Consider the following 20,191-nt stretch of genomic DNA (forward strand, 5'->3'; position numbering starts at 1 on the left):
GGGTAGAAACAGAAATGGAAAATTTACCCAGTGGTTCATAAACCAGAGATCAAGACTTTGCTTCAAATCATAGAATGATCATTTAGGTTAGAAAAGACCCTCAAGATCATCGAGTTCAACCATAAATGTGACCTGGCCAAGCCCACCAACAAACCATGTCCTGAAGTGTCATGTCCACAGGTCTTTTAAATATCTCCAGGGATGGCAGCACCTCCAGTGCTTCAGATGGGTGAGAAATTTTTCACCTACTCCATTAAAGTATAACTTATTTTTGGTGCCAAGGATTATCTTTTTGTTGGAAAATCAGACAAGTCAATAACAAACCTACTTTGCAAATTTTGGGTGAAAACAGAAACGGAAAATCTACCCAGTGGTTCATAAACCAGAGATCAAGATTCTGCTTCTAATCATAGATTCATCATTTAGGTTAGAAAAGACTCTCAAGATCATCGAGTCCAAGCACAGAGGTTTGTTGGTGGACCTGGTGGTGTTACAGTCCTGAAGTGCCACTTCTACACAGCTTTTCAGTGTCTCCAGGGATGGCAGCACCCCCAGTTCTTCATATGGGTGAGCAATTTTCCACCTACTCCATTAAAATTTAACTTCTTCAACCTTTTTTTTTTGCTTCAATGGACCTCACCTGAATTCCAGGCATGCTAGAACCCAATTCCTAGGTACGAAATTAAAGGCAAAATAAAATAAAATACCAGCCCTTTGCTTCTGCAGATGTGACTACATGAAAATGTATTCCCTGTTGGCACTAACAGGTGCCACTGTTAATTTTCCCCTGGGTTTATTTGTGGCATAAACAGGGAACAAAGGGAGGGATGAGTGGTGCAGAAGCTGTGGAGCAGGGAACAGGAAACGGGATTTGTTTGGAGGACAACAACCTGGTTTGATCCAGCCGCCTCTCCCCGGGCTCCTGCTCAACCCTTCTCCTCTTTGTTGTGCCGGAAAAGCGTCACCTCCTTCAGCAGGTTATTCACTTGGTGGTAAATCCTTTTTAGAAGCCATCTGGCCTGTAGCCCAAGGCTTTCTCAGTCCCAATCATCGGGTTCTCCACCGAGTTCCCTGGGTGAGTGAAGGAAGTCTGCGTGCCCGGGTAATTATGGGCTGTAAAAAGTCGCCCAGGTTCTTCCTGGATGGTGTTTTCAAAGGGCTTTTTTGCAGGCAGCTCCTGTGGAAATGAGGAGACCCTTGGGCAGAACCTGTGGTGGGCTCACCTGCAGTCGTCTTATGGGTGAAAAGGTGTGTTTGGCATAAAATCATGGAATGGTTTGGGTTGGAAGGACCTTCAAGATCATCCAGATCAAATTGCCCCCTGCGTGGGCAGGGACCAGCCCAGGTTGCTCCAAGCCCCATCCAACCTGCCTTTGAACACATCCAGGGATGGGGCAGCCACAGCTTCTCTGGGCAACCCGGTCCAGTGTCTCAACACCCTCACAGCAAAGAATTTCCTGCTGATGTCTAATATCAATCTTCCCTCTTCCATTCCCCCCTGTCCTCTTATTACAAGCCCTTGTTTTCCTGCCCTGGGTTTGCAGTGGGCAGGCAGTGATGCTGTGGGACCACCACGGGGAACTGTAGCACAAGGGCCAACGGCAGCTCAGGCACGTGGTGCCCTTGGCCTCCCAGGGGAGGCTTCAACAGTTCAATGTGTTGGAGGTTCCTTTCCCAGAGCTCCTGGGTTAGCTGGATGTCCCAGCAGAGCCAGGACAGCCATTCCCGCCGGCACAAAGCCACACGTGGCCAGGCCAGGTCAGGCAATTAGAGCATCACTGGCCCAGCTGCCTCACTCCCCCAGGGCACTTATTCACTGTATAAAAGCTCTGCCAGTGCAGGGCTCTCCTAGGCACTTCTCTCCGGTTGTTCTCACTGATGAAGTGGGTAAGTCTGGCTTTTACTGGAGCTCCTGAAATGCTGTTTTATTCCTGGGTGGCCAGAGCAGGCAGAGGTTCTGCCCGTGTGCTTGTGGAGAAGTGTCCTCTGGGGGATGCTGCCTTGGCCACAGCTCTAATGCTGGAGCATCTCCTCCCTGCTGAACTGAAGAATACTGGGAAAGCACTTCCAGCTGGACTCTGAAGTCAGGAGTGGGATGTGTGGGCTTTGCTCCGCTTGCTCTTAGCTCTAGTCCCGAGGAGGTTGTTGGCTGTGTGAAGGGCTCGATGCTGGCAGGAGTCAGCTGGGAGCTTGCACGGGAAGAGGCAGCTCCTCTGAAGGAAGTGGCGTGGAGAAACTTGCTGCTGGTTGATGGAATTGGAACAAAGCAACTTCTCCGGTCATAGCAAGAAGCTGATCCACTTCAGTGCCCATGTGAAAGTCAGCAGAGAGACTCTCTAGCTAAGTCTGAACATCTTAAAATTTCTATCTAGGTAACAGTGATAAACATTAGTCTGAGACACCTTGGAAACCAATAATAATCCCCCCTACTACTTTAGAGGCTTTTTAGCTTGATGAGCATCACCAGATACTTTGGTAGCACAGGTAGTAGTAGCAATTGCTATAATTGTTTTTCAATGGGTTGTTTTTATGAGTTGATGATGATTATAGTTGTAGTGATACTAACTTTTCTAAATGATAGTAACACACAGCATTGCTATTACTAATAGTCACCCAGTGACAGGCTTTGGGAAGATAAAAGCTCTTACTGTAATTATAGACAGAACTAGGGGTGTGCAGAAAATGCAGTTTCTTTACAGTAATTTAATTATTTGCCTTAATCTCCAACTAATGTTGAAAGGAAAACAACAATTTTAATCAGAGTACCTTTCACATGTCAGTGGTTCCAGTGCTTGTGCTCAAAATAATCCTGTTAAAGGCTCAGAGAAGTCCTGGAAACTGGTGATTTCCAGAGTGGGGAATCAAATGGAACGGTTGTTTCGATGACTCCCAGGGCCAAGGCAAAGTGAGGCATTTCAGAGTAGTTTTAGAAGGACAACATGGAGCTCCAGATGGTGTCAGCTGGTCCCTTCCCCAGTGCTGTGGTCTCAGTAGACTCCATTTTGTGCTGCTCACCCTGGGACTGCCAGGATGGGGTTTCTTGATCAGAACTCCTGTGTCAGGTGTTTGGACAGCCAGTCTTCAGGTTACCACACCAAGACCAGGACACTGGGGCTTGGTACCACTGTAGTGCAGGACTGGAGGCTGCTTTAAATGGCTGCAGTTCTCTCAGTTCTGTGAAACCTAACCCATTCACACCAGCTGAGCTGGGTTTGGAGACCTCCTTTCCTGTATGGTTACACTAAATACTTAGAAATAACCATGTTGTATTTCCTCTTTCTCTTTTCTTAAAAATGCCTACGAGATAGTGTGGAGCTAGGACTGCAAGGCTTGCAGGGGCACTTCAGAGCCTGGAATTGCAGGTTTCCAGCCCAGCAGACCCCAGTGGGACCATGGAGTGGCAGGCAGGCAGGTTGGACGTGCTGGGCTTGGTGCTGCCCTAACCTGGCCTTACCCTCAGCCAGCTCATTTAACCTCAGTTTGGGTTTGCCAGCCGGAACTGTGACCACACCCAAGTGTTTCAGCATGGGCACACCTTTAATTTGGGCTTTTCTTTCATCCCTGGTGCTTGGCAGCTGCAGGACAAAACCTGAAAGAATGTCCCAGAGGGGACATGGAGGTTTCCAAAAAGCAAAGACAGAGGGTCACAGCATCACTTGTCCTTGGTGAAATGGAAGGACACTCAGCTGGTTTTTGAAAGGCTGCATGAAAACTCCCCAGTTTGCCTGGCTCCAACCCCTAATTGTGTCTGGGCTCTTAAGAGAAGGGTGTGGGGATGAGCAGAGAGCAGCCTCTCCTCTCCCTCTTCTCAACGTTCACAGCCTGGTCTTGAGTCACCAAAAGCCTCTGACCTTCAGGAGAGCTAGGGTGTGGGTTCAACATGTAGAGAAGCCTGTGGGCAAACTCTGAATCCTACCTCACAAAACCCAGCTCCTGCCTATGTCACCTGTCTGTCTTTTCCTGCTTTGTTTTCAGGCCTAAGTGCCGAGGGTGACCATGCACTACTACGGGGAGCAGTATAAGCACCTGTACCTGCCGGGCTCCGGCTGCATCACTGAGAGCATCCAGCACTGCACCACCCAGCCCGACACCTGCAGCACCACCTGCCATCCCCTGAGCATCATCAAGGGCCCGGTGCCAAGATGGCAGAGCTACACACAACCTCTCACCTACGTGTGCCCACAGCCCAGCGTGAGCCAGACATCCCTGCTGGCCTGTCAGCCCTGTGTGAGCCAGTCCTCGCTGCTGGCCTGCCAGCCCTACGTGCAGCGCTGCGTCCTGCTCTACCCCGAGCCTTGTGAGACCACCTGCCTCCTGCCCTGCAGGAAGCCCAGCATGAAGCTGAGCACCATGTCCAGCTTCCAGCCCTGTGAGGCCAACTGCCCTGAGAAAAAGCGCCTGGCCAAGAGCCTCCCGCCGTGCGCGCCGCGGTGCCCGGAGCCCACCAAGCTCAAGTACCCACCTTGTGGGATCAGGTACTCATCCTCGTGCAAAGAGGAGTGCAGGGCGCAGAGGATGGCCAAGTGCTCCTCACAGCGCTACGGCTCGGAGCTGTGGTCTGTGCAGGGGACGACCGGGGGTTATTCCTTGCCCCTGCAGGGGGTCACCGAGTGTCCCCCGCAGCAGTGCGTCACGCAGTCCTTCCTGCAGGAGTACGTCAGTGGGTTCCCCCAGCAGAAGTGCATGAGGGGCTACCCCACGCAGGAGTGTGTCACCTCCTACTCCTCCCAGCAGTGTGTCACCAAGTGCCCACCTGAGCCTTGCAGGTCCAAGTGCCTCCCAGAGCCCTGCAGGCCCAAGTACCCCTCAGAACCCTGCAGACCAAAGTGCCGCCCGGAACCCTGCAAGACCAAGTGCCCCCCAGAACCCTGCAAGACCAAGTGCCCCCCAGAACCCTGCAAGACCAAGTGTCTCGTGGAACCTTGCAAGACCAAGTGTTCCCCAGAGCCCTACAAGACCAAGTGTCTCCCAGAGAAGGGGATCAAGGAGTGTTCGACCAAGCAACACACAGCCAAGTACTCGCTGACCCAGGAGGGAACCAAGCACAAGAGCTCCACCACGCAGCACCTAACCAAGTCCAAGTGCCTCTACTCACGGGCCACCCACCACTCGTCACATCACCACACAGGGGGGGCGAAGCGTTCCAGCCACTCCAAGAAGAGTCGCTGTGTTGCAAAATGGCTGTGGTAAAAAAGGAGAGAGAGAGTAGTTGGTGGGGAAAAAAAAAAAAGGTATAAAGAAGTAGTTGTGAGAACAGCCAGCCATGTAGCAAGAGGTCTGGGGTTATTTCTCTCCACCCGTTCCCATTCCTAACCCCCAGAGAAGCTTTGGCCTTATTTTACCCCTTATTGTATCCATGTTAAACTCAGAGTGCCTTGCCTTTCGGTTTGTTTGTCCGCGTTTCAGTCATCCCTGCAACAAAAAAAGCTGTTAGTGCCAAGCTGAGTAACCCTGAGCAGGTGCTCAGGCTTTGAAACTGATCCAACTGTTACAGTGTTTGCACCCGGGAGGTTGTTACTGTTGCTGGATCCATTGTATTCCCCAGTGGTACCAATCATATTAAACTCCAACTGCAGGTGGATTCCTGCTTCCTGTCTGATTTATTTTCCAACTCTAAAAGCTGTTCCTAACAACTCCTACTAGAAAAAAATCTACCCCTGTTATACCACCCCTCTGTGTAAAATAAAGGCAGCAATCATGCTTTTTAGGACTAGGATCTGTTGGAACAGACCTGAGTGTTGAAAAGTTACTCAGAGATACAGCAAAAGCAGCAAAGCAGGGTGGCCTTTAGAAGGCACCTTGATTAAAGTGATGAGCCTCATTAGCAGCCCTCAGACAGGAGATCACCATCTACCCAGGCTTAGCTTGGTCCCACCAGCATCATGGGGGAGCACACCCTGTTTGTACACAGGAGAGCATTTAGTCCTGCACCCTGGGACCAGGGCAAGTGTCCCCTGGCTCTCCCCTGGCCCTGGACAAACCACTGTTGAGCAGATCATGAACTGGATTAGGGGGGGGTAGTCCCTGGCAGAACAGGAGGGAGAGAGAGGACACTGCAGAAAGTGTCTTCTGCAGCTGACACCCTGAGCTGGCCCTGACTGCATGAGGCAGGTGATCTGCACCAATAGTCTGTCGTTATTAAATTGCAACTAGAGGGAAAACTAACTTTGAACACCAGCTGTTCCTTGACAACACCCTTTTCATCAACAGCAGGAAATAGTTACCATGCTTGGTCAATATTTGATTTCCTAGTGTTTGTATGAAAGGCACAAAGTCCCAAAGCACTTGTCTTTGCACTGTCCTACACCACAGCCTGTCCCCAGGTACTCCTGGAGCAGCACCAGGGGAGCAGAAGCTCTGCCACCATCTGGAGGTTCAGTGGGAGACCCAGCAGCTCCTGCCAGCACTGCTTTGCTGCCTTGCTCTGCTCAGCCAGCTCCCTGGGCAAATCCCAGCAGGAAAACCTCCTCCTTGACTTCCCCTGCCGGGTCCCAAACAGACCAAGGAGGATTTCTAAAAACTCCTTTTCCAAACAAAGTGTTAGATTTGCCTGTAAAAACACAAACTGATGCTACTGGAAGTCCTCCAGGATTAGGAGGAGTCTTGCTTCCCCTGGGAAAAGAAAATCAATTTTACTGCTGATAAATCCCTAACCCTGGGAAACCAGCTGAAAAAGAAGAAAGATCTGAGCAAGTAGCTCCCTCCTGACTTCCTCCCATGGGACCAACCCCTTTCTTATACTAAGTCTGTTCCAAACCTGACTCCTTTCTACCCTTGCTCACCCCAGGGATCAGCACACCCAGGCCAGGAGGTGAGGCCTGGAGGTCTGCAGCCATTCGAGAGAGATGGAGGTTCACAATTAAGGCACAAGGATGGTCCAGCCCAGCCCCAGGGGAAACTCTCCCACCTGAATTTATCCCACCTGCATGGTTTAAAAGGCTCTGCTGACTTCAGTCACTCTCAGTCCAGAAAGGATCCAAGATGCCCTTCATGGGGAAGATCAGCAGAAAGGGGTTTCCTTTTAAAAATCTGGCCTTCTGCTTCTGTGGTTTTGCTCCTGAAAAAGGGATGACCCTGACATAACATAAAAACCTGATCTAACCACTAAATGGTGCCTGTACTTTTACTGGCTCTCTGCACAAGGGCGGGTTTTATGCTTTCTTGTCCCCTCTCTCCTCCTGCTACCTGCTCTGGGAACTGACCCTGCTTTCTCTCATGAGCTGTGATCTGCTCCTGGACAGATCATGAAAGCTACAAAAAAAAAAGGACCAGATGGCCCAAAAGGTCCACCTGAACCTTTCCTGTGAGAGTGACAGAGCCCTGGGACAGGCTGCCCAGAGAGGTCGTGGAGTCTCCTTCACTGGAGACATTCAAAACCTGCCTGGACAGGTTCCTCTGGCAGGGCTGTTGGACTAGATGATCTTTCGAGGTCCCTTCCAACCCCTAGGATTCTGTGATAAATCCATGATTAAGGTGACATGAGGCAGTGCTGCAGCCTTGTGGCGGTGGAAGCCAGTGCAGGCTGGGTTGCCTGAGCCAGAGTAAAGCCAGGAGAGAAACTTTGGTTCCTCTTAGGCTGGAATTCAGGAGGCCACATCCAGCCCTCCATGGCTGGTGGTGGGTGCTCAGCACAAGAGCCAGGAGAGAGCCCAGGGAGGCTGCAGAGTGTGGGGGGGCACTGGGTGCCAGAAGGTGGGAGAGCTGGATGTGTTTGTCCTGGAGGAGAAAACCCTGAAGGGACCGTTTATCACTCCCTTCACCCACCAAGTCAGTGTTCAGAGCAAAGATGGGCTCCACTGCCAGGTGGACAGTGACAGGGTGGGCTACAAAGGGGCTTTTTCTTTGCGGGGGGAGCTTATTTTGCTCAGCTTTTCCAAGCAATCACTGTCCAAAGTGGTCCTAGTGTAGGATCCCCTCATCCCTCCGCACTGCCCAAGTCATTAGGAGGCATAAGATGTTGAGGGTTGTGTTTCCACTCCCATTTCTAGATGTATTTTGGTGCAGAAGGCCTCATAATTTCTAGAAATTAAATGGCAAACTTCCTGTCTTGCCTTCCTGCAAGGAAGACTGGGAGGTGTAAAGAAGTTTCCAGTTTGGGAGCTTTGGATGTGGCATAGAAACAGAAATTTCCATGTTTCCAGACACTTTTCTCATTTTGAAGGAAGGAAAGGACACTCAGAAATTGGTTCAGAAGGCAACAAGAGATCCATAAAGAGATCCATGTTTCAAAGAATGTGAAATAGGATTTTTAACATAAATTCTCAGTAATCTCTAGGATCAGGGGTTAGTCTGTTGTGAGCTATGAACTTGGTGCCTGGCTTTTTGGAAAACATTGTGTGAGGATGGGTAAAATAAGCCCATCCATCAGAGACTGGGGAGGTTTCCACCCAACACAGGATGACAAAACATGTCAAAAATATCCATTAACTGGCTTCTGCATGCAAAATGTTAAACCTTTATAATATTAATAGCATGTTATCTGAGACCAACACCTCGGGGCTAATAACAGCTTTGGAATATGCACTTTTTGATGGATGTGCCTCAGTTGTTCTCATAAACAGGATGTTGGTTTATAGCCTGGATAGATGGAGGCGTTTCACATTTTCATTCAACAATGCATTTTGATTTGCATTCAAAAGCAATCATTGCAAAACAGGTTAAAAGCTGGCTGTGGCTGAGCCTGGGAGAGTTGAACATGTGGCTTTGAACTCTGAAAATCCACTTAAATCCTTGAAAAAATCAATGAAGCTCCACAAAATTCAGTAATTTCTACACAACCGTAGCCACATGATGAAGTTTTTCCCCCTAATTTTAATCTCCCTTAATGCACTTTTAGTCCATGACTTCTCTTGTCCTCAGCAGGTAGAAATGGCAGATAAATTCTTCTACCTTGGCATCTACCTTTGATAGAATGGAATCACAGGAGGGTTTGGGTCGGAAGGGACCTTAAAGATCATCTAGTTCCAATTATTACCTTATCTCCCTCCAGTCTTCTCTGGGTGGGCATCCTTCAGAGGTTGTTTCTTAACCTTCTGATCATGGTAGTTGGAGCCAAATGCTCAGCAGCTGGTCAGTACCTCGAGTAGGAATGGGGATCCCCAAGCAGAATGACGTCCTCCAGCTGAAGATGGGACACCAGCCAGTGAAACAAAGGATGGGAAGAAAATAACCAATATCAGTTAAACTGTGAACAAAATGGAGGTGTGTGCAGTCTGCAAAGTTCATAGAATCTTAGAAACATGGAATGGTTTAGGTTGGAAGGGACCTTCAAGATCATCTAGACCCAACCCCCTGCATGGGCAGGGACACCTCCCACCAGCCCAGGCTGCTCCAAGCCCCATCCAACCTGCCCTTCAACACTGCCAGGGATGGGGCAGCCACAGTTTCTCTGGGAAACCTTTTTCAGGGTCTCACCACCCTCACACTCCAGAATTCCCTCCTCATGTCCAGCCTCAAGCTCCCTCTCCCACTTTTCATCCCTCCCCCTCATCCCATCTCTCCCTGCCCTTGTCCCAAGACCCTCCCCAGCTTTCCTGGAACCCCTTCAGGCACTGGAAGCTGCTCTAAGCTCTCCCTGGAGCCTTCTCCTTCTCCTCTCCTCTCAATACCCCAACTCTCCCAGCCTGGCTCCACAGCAGAGCTGCTCTAACCCAACCATCATCTCCTTGGCCTCCTCTGGACTCTCTCCAGGAGCTCCATGTCCTTCCTATGTTCTCCATTCCTCCCTCCTCCAAGCCTCTTACTGGGATGAACCCCATGGTGCCTCCAACTAGATGCTACCATGGGTTTAGGGAATGATTTAGAACCCCAGACCTAGCAGTTGCTCCCTGCAAACCACCTCGTGTGGTCAGTGTTTAAAAAAACCAAGCTGAAAAACTTGGAGCCGGTTGCATCCCCATATTGATACAGACAGAGGTAATAATAATAAAAAAAATCACCTCAGCAATTAATTTGGATCATAAAAATATAATTCAGAGAGATCCCCACTGCATGTAACAGTATGTACCACAGAAAACTGAGTAGTGCTGGTAAACAACGTTCACATGATTATAGTAATTAGAAGGGTTACACATGCAGGAAAAATTGTTTGCTAAGTGATTAAGCCTTCATGCACAGAGGTTGTCTCATCTTGCTGGAAGATCAAGAAAGGTTATAAAACTCCAAGGATTCAGGGCTCCTCTGGCCATTCATCTTGACTCCTTCCTATGCAGCTGGTAAGTCCCACTTACCTCCATCTAATTATATTTAGTAAAAGGTTGTTTCAAGCTGAGCTGGGCTTTAACAACAGGTTACTCTGTGCTTGCTAAAAAATAGGAAGGAGCTGATTCACAAAAAGTCTGCTAGAAATTATCTAGTTGTACTGTTGGACCATTAAAATACAAGTATGGGGAGTAGCATTTTTATTAAAAATTAAAAAGTAGGGTCATTTTGTTGTTATCAATTAGCTGTGTGTAGCTACAGGGTAGCCAACAAAAAAGGCATTTGAAGCTCTGTTCAGGTAGAGTTTAGATAATATTATCATAGAATCATTTTGGGTTGGAAGGGACCTTTAAATGTCACCTACTGCAACCTCCCTGCCATGAGCAGGGGCATCTTCAACTCGATCAGGCTGCTCAGTAACATTAATATTAGTATTTTTTCATTTAAAATGTGGAGATATGAGATGTTCAATGTTTTTCCTAAAGTTTTTTATTCATAAATCAGCAAGATTTCTTTCTCAAAGGGATAAAAAGGGACTAAAAATCATCTTGCTTCCTTCCTTTCCTGCCAGAATGATCATGTTTGCACCCAAAACGTGGTGAAAACAGCTCGTTTCATTAAGAAGTGATATCTCCCCAGTTCTTAACTGGGAATTCATGCAGGTCTTCTCCTGGCTGGACCCTCTTTGGGTCAAAGCCACCTTTGTCACAACACCATTAGGAAGCAAAAAACTCTGCAGGGCAATTATTTCAATGACTTCAGGGTTTTTCTATCTGCTGCTGAGCATTGATAGACAGGAGAAGCCAGACGAGCTATGGAATGGGATCCCCCTTCACCTGCCCATCCTAACTGGGGGACAGAAACAGGCATTTCACATGACTTCTTTCAGCACCTACCTCTGAACCAGCTTGGCTGGAGTGTCTGTTTTTCTCCAGGGCCAGAAATAAAGTGGCAGCTTCACAGTCAATTGTTCACATCCCACGGGTTTTAATTTGACAGGTAAATCCCACCATCTACTTTTCTTATTAGTTCCAGTTGACTGACCTAAAAGATGGATTCAGGGTCTAAGCAAAAAGGTAAGCACCAAAAATCTCTAGGAAGCTCTTGGTTTTGCCATGGATGGTCTCTGCAAACCATCTGGAGGAACCAGGAGACAGGATTTTCCTAGGAGCAGGAGGACATCACAGAGAACAGCACCAAAACCAGGCCCTTCCACCTCCTGCACAGCAGTTTCCAGCTTGCACAGATGGGATATGGTGGTTTCCTCCCAGTCTGATGTGGACTCAAGCCTCTCAGGACAGAGCTTCTGCAGCTTTGCACTGATCCAGCACAAACCCAGCAGGGACACAGGAACCCTGTCCCAGGTGGTCATCCCACCAAGGGCTGGGTGTGCTCTGTCACTGAGACAAAGAAACCACCCCAGACTAGGACATTCCCCAGTGCAGGGATATAAAACACCTGTTCCTGTATGACCAGTGACCTTGTGGTACCAGTAGCTCCAGTGCATCTCCAGTTGTCCTTGGTGGCTGCCTACACAGGATCTGGTAGCGTTGGGTTAATGGTTGGTAGGGTTACCTTATGGTTGGACTTGATGATCTTAATCCAACCAGAACGATTCTGGGATCTGTAACTGGGAGAGGGAGAAGGGGCATGTGAGGGGCAGAGGGGAGCAAGGGCTCGAGGTTGGTTAAACCCAGATGCCCACAGGTCCTTTTGAGGAGGATGAGAAGGACTCAGGGTGATGGGGATGGGGTGAGTAGAGCAAGAGGACAAGCCTGTACTGACCTCTGAGCTTCATTCCCTGAGATCACAGGCTCCTGCCGCCTCTGCTACAGCTCCTGCATGACCTGCACTGCCCCTAGCACTAAAGTACCTGAAACGCCCTCCTGCCCATCTTCAGCTTCTTCTCCACCACAGCGTATTCCAGGCTGTGGCCCTCACCCTCCCTGCGAGGAGCAGAGGTGCAGGAGTCCCTCAAGAGGTGCAGGAGTCCCTCAAGAGGTGCAGGAGTCCCTCAAGAGGTGCAGGGCCTGGTGAGGCAAGGGGCAGGGTGTGGGTTACGGTGGCTTGGAGAAACATCCTGTGGTCTCCTCTATGTGCTGCAGGTTCACCACCAGTTCTCCCAGATGTCCTTCGGGGAGGAACAGGATGCAGGACAGAGTTTCTACTCATGCCAAGAGCAGTGCCCACAGCCTCTTGCTACCAGCTGCAACGAGCCCTGTGTCGTGTCCTGTCCCACCTCCAGAATCATCATCTTCCCCCCTCCAGTTCTCCTGACGTTCCCAGGCCCAATCCTCAGCACGTGCCCACAGAAGACAATAGTGGAAGGTTCTCCAGCCCCAGGGGAATGTGGCCCAGCCCCAGGGACATCTCAGAGAGCAGAAGTCCTGTGCTCAGAGCCACCTGCAGAGAGGTTCCTCCCAAATTACACCCCTCAGCACACACGACGCTGCTCCTACGTGTTCTCCTCCCAGTGGATCCACCCCTGCAACAGACCCAGCTACAGGTGCTACCAACCATCCGAGGGCAAGAAGGAAGAGCATGGTCCAGGGGAGGAGAAGCCAGAAACTGAAACTACAGATACAGCAAATGAAGATGAAGACAACTCAGAAGTTTAACATCATCACACCAAGCCAAATGGCCTCCTCCAAAGGCCTCTTCCTGCCTCTCTCAAGCAGAGCTACCTGTGTCTCCTTCCATTTTTGCTTGCCCTTCAGTTCCCAGTTTTTCCCTCGTGCATCAGGGAGGTGATGAGAAGAATAAAATGCCCCTGTCCCACTTTCTGTTAACCCAACCTTTGTAACACACTGCATCCAGTTCTCAGGAACATTTTGGGTTTTTTTTTCCAGAAGGATGAAGGCAGCACCTGTCTCAAGAACACCACAAGGGTGGTCAGCTGAGACATGACAAACCCTTTCACTGCCTGACCTAATTAGCCTGGTTGGAGCATTTAAGAGGATTAATCAGCAGGAAATTCACTTTTGATAAACACACACAATCATGGCATTTGTTTCTGTCTTTCAGCTTCATTGCAGGAAAGAATCAGGGTGGGGGGAAGAAATGGAGCCTCTCTTGATATTTAATTTTACTGAAGAACAGGGGAAAAATATTTGATTAAATCTATTTCTTGCATGTAGAGTCAATGCAGTAAATGAGTGACAGAATCTTCTTCTGGAACTGTGCCCTTTATGCTCTTAATTATCCCAGCAGCCTTGAGTTCTGTCCTTTCCCTTCCCATTAAAATCATTCTGCATTATCCTGGTGGGTTTCTTGTTTTCTTTCTCTCCCACTCCTGATTTTCAGGCACCTGCTGATGACATTTAGGTGGTAAACATCAAATCCCAACCCAGCAGTCCTGCTCACCCATGAAGTGAGAAAACAATCAGCTCCCCCTTGCACTCCCCAGGCCTGTTCAGCTGCCTTTGCAGGAGACACTTGCCTTTTCACTTTCTTCTCACAGCTTTCACTTGTTTCCTCATCCTGTTAAATACAATTTGTGGTTTGAGGGAGCTGGTGGCTTGATGTGTCAGCTGAAAAGCAATGAGCAGATGAAAAGGAATGACACCTCGAGAAACTTTCCTGATTATTTACCTTGGTCCAAGAAAAACACTCAGGCCTCTCCCCTCTCTGCCTTCCATCAGATTCTAAGCTTCTATTCCTCTGAAGATTTCACAGAACCATGGAATGGTTTGGGTTGGAAAGGAACCTTAAAGATCATCTAGTTCCAAGCCCCCTGCAAGGGCAGAGATACCTCCCACTAGACCAGGTTTCTCAGAGCCCCATCTACCCTTTCCATACATTTTAACTGCAAACATTAGTGCACTTAGGATTGGGCACCTCTGCCAGGCTCTGCAAGCCCAGGGGAGATTTAATTTGGACATGAGCAGGATATTCTTCCCTGTGAGGGTGGTGAGACCTCAGGCCAGGTTGCCCAGGGAAGCTGTGGCTGCCCCATCCCTGGCAGTGTTGAAGGGCAGGTTGGATGGGGCTTGGAGCAGCCTGGGCTGGTGGGAGGTGTCCCTGCCCATGCAGGGGGTTGGATCTAGATGATCTTAAAGGTCCCTCCCAACCCAAACCATCCCATGATTCTATGAACAGAAGTGAAACAAAATTCATAGGTGAAGTTGCCCCTAAACTGAGACGTGCAGCAGGCTGAACTCTCCTTCCCCAGCTGGCTGGTAAGAGCTGCAATGTCAGAGTTTGCCCTCCCCTGTGGAAGCAGATGCCCACAAACATCAGGATGTGCCCCCTGTTCTGCAACCAGCCCTTGCAGCCCCATCCAGCTGCAGCTGCTTTCTCAGCTACTTCTTCAAAGAGAAAAGGGATTGCAGGCTGCCTGTCCACTGTGGTGACACATCTCATGACAACAGGCCAAGCAGCCTGGGTCCCTGCTTCCCCTACCCTGGCTCCCTGGGGAAGATTCCAGCCTCTGAGAAGTTTGTCCATGCATCTGCTGCAGCCCACAGGGTGTCAGTCACCTTTGCTGTCATCTGCTGTTGGCTCAGCCAGCTCACCAGGACATGTGCCTGGGAAATGAGCAGCCATGCATGTTCCCAACCTCTCCCAGAAACCTGCCCTTTCTAAAGTGAACCCTTCCAGTATTTCATGTAGAGATACTTAAGCTTTTCCCTTTAGAAGATGCAAACTCCTCTAAATCTGCTTGTTTATCTTGCAGACATTAGGAGGTGCCCTACTTTACCCATCCAATATGAAGAAATCATTCCTGTACCTTGGAGGATCAGCTTGTGAGCTGTGTCTGGGTGTCACACCTCAGATAAGCAGGGAGGAAGGGCAGAGACAGAAGCTCTGTTGGTTGCCTGATCCATGTAAAAAAAAATGTTGTGAAAAATTTGGTCATGGGGTCATGGGCAGGGTGGAGCTCTCAGGAGCATCCAGCCCAAAAACCCAGCTCTTGACTTATTATCTCATAGAATCATGAAATGGTTTGGGTCGGAGGGACCTTAAAGATGATCCAGTTCCACACCATGCATGGGCAGGGACACCTCCCAGCAGCCCAGGTTGCTCCAAGCCCCATCCAACCTGCCCTTGGACATTTCCAGAGATGGGGCTTCCACGACCTTCCTGGGCAACATGTTCCAGTGTCTCACCACCCTCATACTAAAGATTTTCTTCTTAATGTCCAACCTCAATCTCCCTCTTCCAGCTTAAAACCTCTACCCCTAGTCCTGTCACTACAAACCCTTGTCAAAAGTTCCTCTGTAGCTTTCCTGTAGCCCCTTCAGATACTGAAGACTCCTGTGAGGTACCATCAGAGATGAGATCTCCACCCCATTCAGTCCAGCAGTTCCAAGAGTTTAACAACAATCTAGCTACACCTTGCAAATTATTCCTTAAAAAATAAAATAAAAAATTTACATGCCTGAAAACCTCTGACATGGTTCTTGAGAAAGAAGCAGCCTGCACAAGGTAGGCTCTCCTCCAAGATCATTGCTGAAGCTATTTAGGGAAGAGCCACCAACCTTCCAGCCTAGGAACTTCAAGCCTGATCCTCTTTGAAGATATTTGTGGATAGAGAAGGCTCAGGGGAGACCAGAGAAGGCTCAGGGGAGACCTTAGAACAGCTTCCAGGGCCTGAAGGGGCTCCAGGAAAGCTGGGGAGGGGCTTGGGACAAGGGCAGGGAGGGGTGGGATGAGGGGGAGGGATGAAAACTGGGAGAGAGAGCTGGAGGTTGGAGATGAGGAGGGAATTGTGGAGTGTGAGGGTGGGGAGAGCCTGGGCCAGGTTGCCCAGGGAAGCTGTGGCTGCCCCATCCCTGGCAGTGTTGAAGGGCAGGTTGGATGGGGCTTGGAGCAGCCTGGGCTGGTGGGAGGTGTCCCTGCCCATGCAGGGGGTTGGATCTAGATGATCTTTAGGGTCCCTTTCAAGCCAAACCATTCCATGACCATCCACCCTGTGCAGCACTGTGCTCTGCTGCCTGACATGCAGGTGTCACTCAGGTCCCTCAATGTGCAATGACACAAAAAACTGTTTTCTCTCCTGATCTGCCTAAGCCCCATCTCAAGACATTTTAATTCACAGCCTTGCAAAACCCCCAGTATTGCTGAAAATACTGATTTATTTATTTTTTTCTGCCAATTTGACCTTCACTTTTGGTCTCCTCTCCTTTGCCAGAAATTTAACTACCTCCCAGAACTACATTTCACCTGTTTCTCTTTCTCTGCTTGTTTTGATGCTTTCCACCCCTGTGGAAGCCCAGCTGTTCCTCTTCCTTCTCCTGCTGCTTCAGTCATCATCAAGGATGCCACCTTCCACTGTCACAATGTCCTACACCATCTTCTCCCAAACCTTCTCTCTCCTCACATGGCACAATTACCATCTTATTAGAGGATAACTGATGCCCAAAAGTCACTTAACCTGTCTAAGGACTCTCTGCACGTAAGGGTGGATCTAAGACTTTGACACACCTATTTATTATTAGTTTTTATTGCTTATAACCTGTCATTATCATTACAATATTGCACAGTAGGCAAATTTATGACGGGGGCAAGGAGACTAAGGCACAGGACAGGAAGACTAAGGCATGGGACAGGAAGAGAAGAACGTGCAGGATGAAGCTTATCTGGCCTACTCAGAAAAGATGATGGTGCAGGGCAGTTTTTACTGTTAAAATCCCTTTTAAAGATGTTCAGGAGCACGGCAGGAGTGCAGAAGCCTTTGGGGCAGCTTTCTACTCAAGTTCAAGTTCTAGCCCCCTTGAGCTGAGCTAGAAGAAGCAGTGCCATTCAAATATTTGCAGCAGAAGAGGAGCTGGCACCATAACTCAGGTATTTCCTCTGGATAGCAGAGCTCTGTTTGTCCTTTTATGAGCAGAGCCTTCCCTGTCTCTCTGCCCAACTAGAAATTCATTTAGCAAGGTTTTCTATCATCAAATCACCCTCTTTTATTTTAATGGCCTTGCAGGAACTGGCAGCTGCCAGTTTTTCTTGCTGAGATCAGCGAGGTTAATTAGGTAATGAAGATTTAATTAACAGCTTTAGAAGGAATAAAATAATTAATTGGATGTTGGCACCACACCTCTGGGAGGTAACACAGGAACAGGGATTCACTCTGGCAGTATCAGCACATACCACGAGCACTTAACAAAGTATTAAAAGTGGATTATTTGCAAAGGTGGAACTTCCAAGGCACCCCGCTCTAAATACCCCCAAACTTGAGCTTGTGAGCACCCAGCTTGCTAAGAAACAAATCCATAGACATCTCTACCATACTTCCATCTTAAGAAGGCCCAGGTAGCCCCACAGCACTTCCCCCTCCTTTGCCATGGGACAAAAGTTCTGTCCCAGGCTGCCTTTGGAGACACAATAACCCCTGCAGTGAGTGCACATCACCATGTTCTCCTCACCTCTACAAGCCTCTTGCTTCACACTGAGGTCCTTCACCTCTCTGCTGCAGCCTAGACACAGAGAAGAAGGTCCAAGCCTGTTCCTCAGAGCCTGGCTCTTATGGGGTGGGGTGAGGTGGGCAGGGCAGGGTTGGGCTGATTGATGGCCAAACCAGCAGCCTTATCAATTAGAGATTCAGAGAATCATGTGTGGGGTTGGAGGGGACCTTTAAAGGTCATCTAGTCTAGCCTCCCCTCCTCCCGCCTCCTGCAGTGCACAGGGACCTTCTTCACTAGATCAGGTTGCTCAGAGTCCTGTCAAGCCTGATCTTGAATTTCTCCAGGGATGGGGCCTCCACCACCTCTTTGGGCCACCTGTTCCAGTGCTTCACCACCCTCAGAGTACAGAACTTCCCCCTGATATCCAACCTGAACCTCCCCTGCTCTCATTTCAGGCCATGGTCCCTCATCCTTTCACTTGCAAACAGACCCTCCCCAGCTTTCCTGGACCCCCTTCATGTAATGGAAGGTCAAAGCTGCTACATCAGCTCCTTTCACACCAGGGGACTTCAGATGACCTGGGAGCCCTCGGAATCCTCCAGCTTCTGCTCAAGCAAGTTGGCTTTGACCTGGAGAACATGCTTGGGTGGTGAGGATGTTGTGTGAGCCTGAGAGGTGCCCGTGTTGATACAAAACTCAGTCGTACACAGACACACAAGCTGCAGTTACACCTTGGGCTGCAATTTCCCATCCCCTCAGGTTTGCTGGAGCAGAGCAGCACTCGTTTATTAAACACCATTAGTTCTGCTTCGTTTTGATGATGAAAGATGCCTGGTGAGATTGCAGTAGGATAATCATTCCCCAGCTGGGAGCAAATCTCATTTAGTGGTGGGGAAGAATTCTTCAGCTTCCGAATTATTTGTGTGTATCATTATTTAATCACCACCTTTTGTTGCACTGGAGCTAGAAAACACAACCAAAGGTACCCAAAAGAAAGGAAACCCATCTAATGTTACCATTAAATACCTAAAGGTGAGAGAGACCAGGTATTCAGGATGCAACTGGTAAGCTGAGGTCACTGCTTATGAATTCCCCTTGGGATCAGGCTGAATTTTGCTGAAAGAGGATCAAGTGAATGTGGGAAAGGCAGAGAAGAGAAGGAAGCCACCTTAGTGCCAGTGGAAACTGGGACAGGCAGTGGTGGCTGAACACAGGGTCTCCATTCCAGTGGGTCACAGAGTGGTGGGGGTTGGAAGGAACCTCAGGAGATCATCTAGTCCCACCCCCTGCTAGAGCAGGATCCCCTAGAGCAGATCCCACAGGAACATGTCCAGGAATGTCTCCAGAGGAGGAGACTCCACCACTTTTCTGGGCAGCCTGTCCCAGGGCTTTGTTACTCTCACAGGAAAGAGGTTTTTCCTTGTGTTTAACTTGAGGAAGTTTCCAAACTTCCAGTGCCCTCAAAGGACAGTGAGACAGGACTTCAAAGAGGTGGCAGAGCTGCCCACTTGATGAAAGTGCTTGTGGAAGGGTGAACACACGGACAGACCTCCAGGCTCCTCCAGATGTGGCTGCTGATTGGCGGAGAAACCTAGAGAAGCATTTTCAGGCACCCAAGTGCATCTGGCTCAATCTGGAGCTGAATCTGACCCCTAGGTCCTCCTTTCTCCTGTGGCAACCACAGAGTTTCACAACCAAACCCAGCCGAGTGACTGACAGAACAAGCAAGCAGGGGGGCTTGGGTTGTAATAAAAGATTACTGAGAAGGTCATTATAAAAATAAAGTCTGAGAAAGGGAAGGCAGATGTGATTTTTAGAAGTAAGACAGAGCTGGTGGTGTCACTGTTTGACTCGGGTTCCACAACAATGGTGGAAACACCATTTTTCTCAAAACCAACAAGTTCTATCACCAATTTACTCTTCTTTTCTGCTGTCCTGTGCTCTCTTCAGCCCAGCCACAAGGTCTCCTGTACTTGTGAAAGCTCAGTCTGAGGACATCATCTCCAACAGCTCTAAACACAGGCAGAGGACTATGGTGGCAACGAGGGGAAAAAGGTTTCTCTATTATTTTTTTAATAGGGGTGAACAAAGGGAATCAAGTCAGGGTAATGTACAACTCACAAGGAACCTAAAATTACAAACCTGGGCTACTGCCATGGTCTGAGCACTGTGACTGAATATACAGGTAATGAAAGAGCAGGCAGAGGTGACCCAGTCCTTTAGCTCCTGATTTAATCTCTTCTCTTGCAATTAAACAATGAAAAAGCACTCGGGAGTATTGACCCTTCTAGTCTGAGGAGTTTTGGACATAGATCTCCACGTGACAGCTCAGACCACACTGGAAACCTGTGCCAAAAGGTGGATTTCCAGGACCCAATGCAGCCTGGAATTCTGCCCAGTAATTTCCATATTTTAACCTATTTCTTTTGCTGGATGAGGTTGTTTGTTCTTCCTTGACAAACACTCTCTGCCTGGAATTGCTGTGATAAAATCTGCAGGAAAAAAAATGAAGATTAAGGACCATGTTTTGCTACAATCTGGGATAATCATATAGGCTATTTCCTCTCAGACAAGGGAGCTTTCAGACCAATTTAGAAAATTATAGCATGGCCCATGTGAGAGCAACAGCAATTAAAGCGGCTTCGTCT

The 20,191-nt window shown here is 48.9% G+C and overlaps 1 protein-coding gene across 1 annotated transcript; it reads left to right on the forward strand.

The window, feature by feature from the left end:
- Window positions 1–3,996: 3,996 nt before the first annotated feature.
- LOC127394824 (uncharacterized) lies at window positions 3,997–5,190 on the forward strand. Its single transcript, XM_051641085.1, has 2 exons — window positions 3,997–4,737; window positions 4,957–5,190. The coding sequence occupies exons 1-2, from the start codon at window positions 3,997–3,999 to the stop codon at window positions 5,188–5,190; spliced, it is 975 nt and encodes a 324-aa protein (XP_051497045.1).
- The last annotated feature ends 15,001 nt before the right edge of the window (window positions 5,191–20,191 follow it).

The sequence above is a fragment of the Apus apus genome, chromosome 27 (assembly GCF_020740795.1).
Source record: "Apus apus isolate bApuApu2 chromosome 27, bApuApu2.pri.cur, whole genome shotgun sequence".
NCBI classification, from domain to species: Eukaryota; Metazoa; Chordata; class Aves; order Apodiformes; family Apodidae; genus Apus; species Apus apus.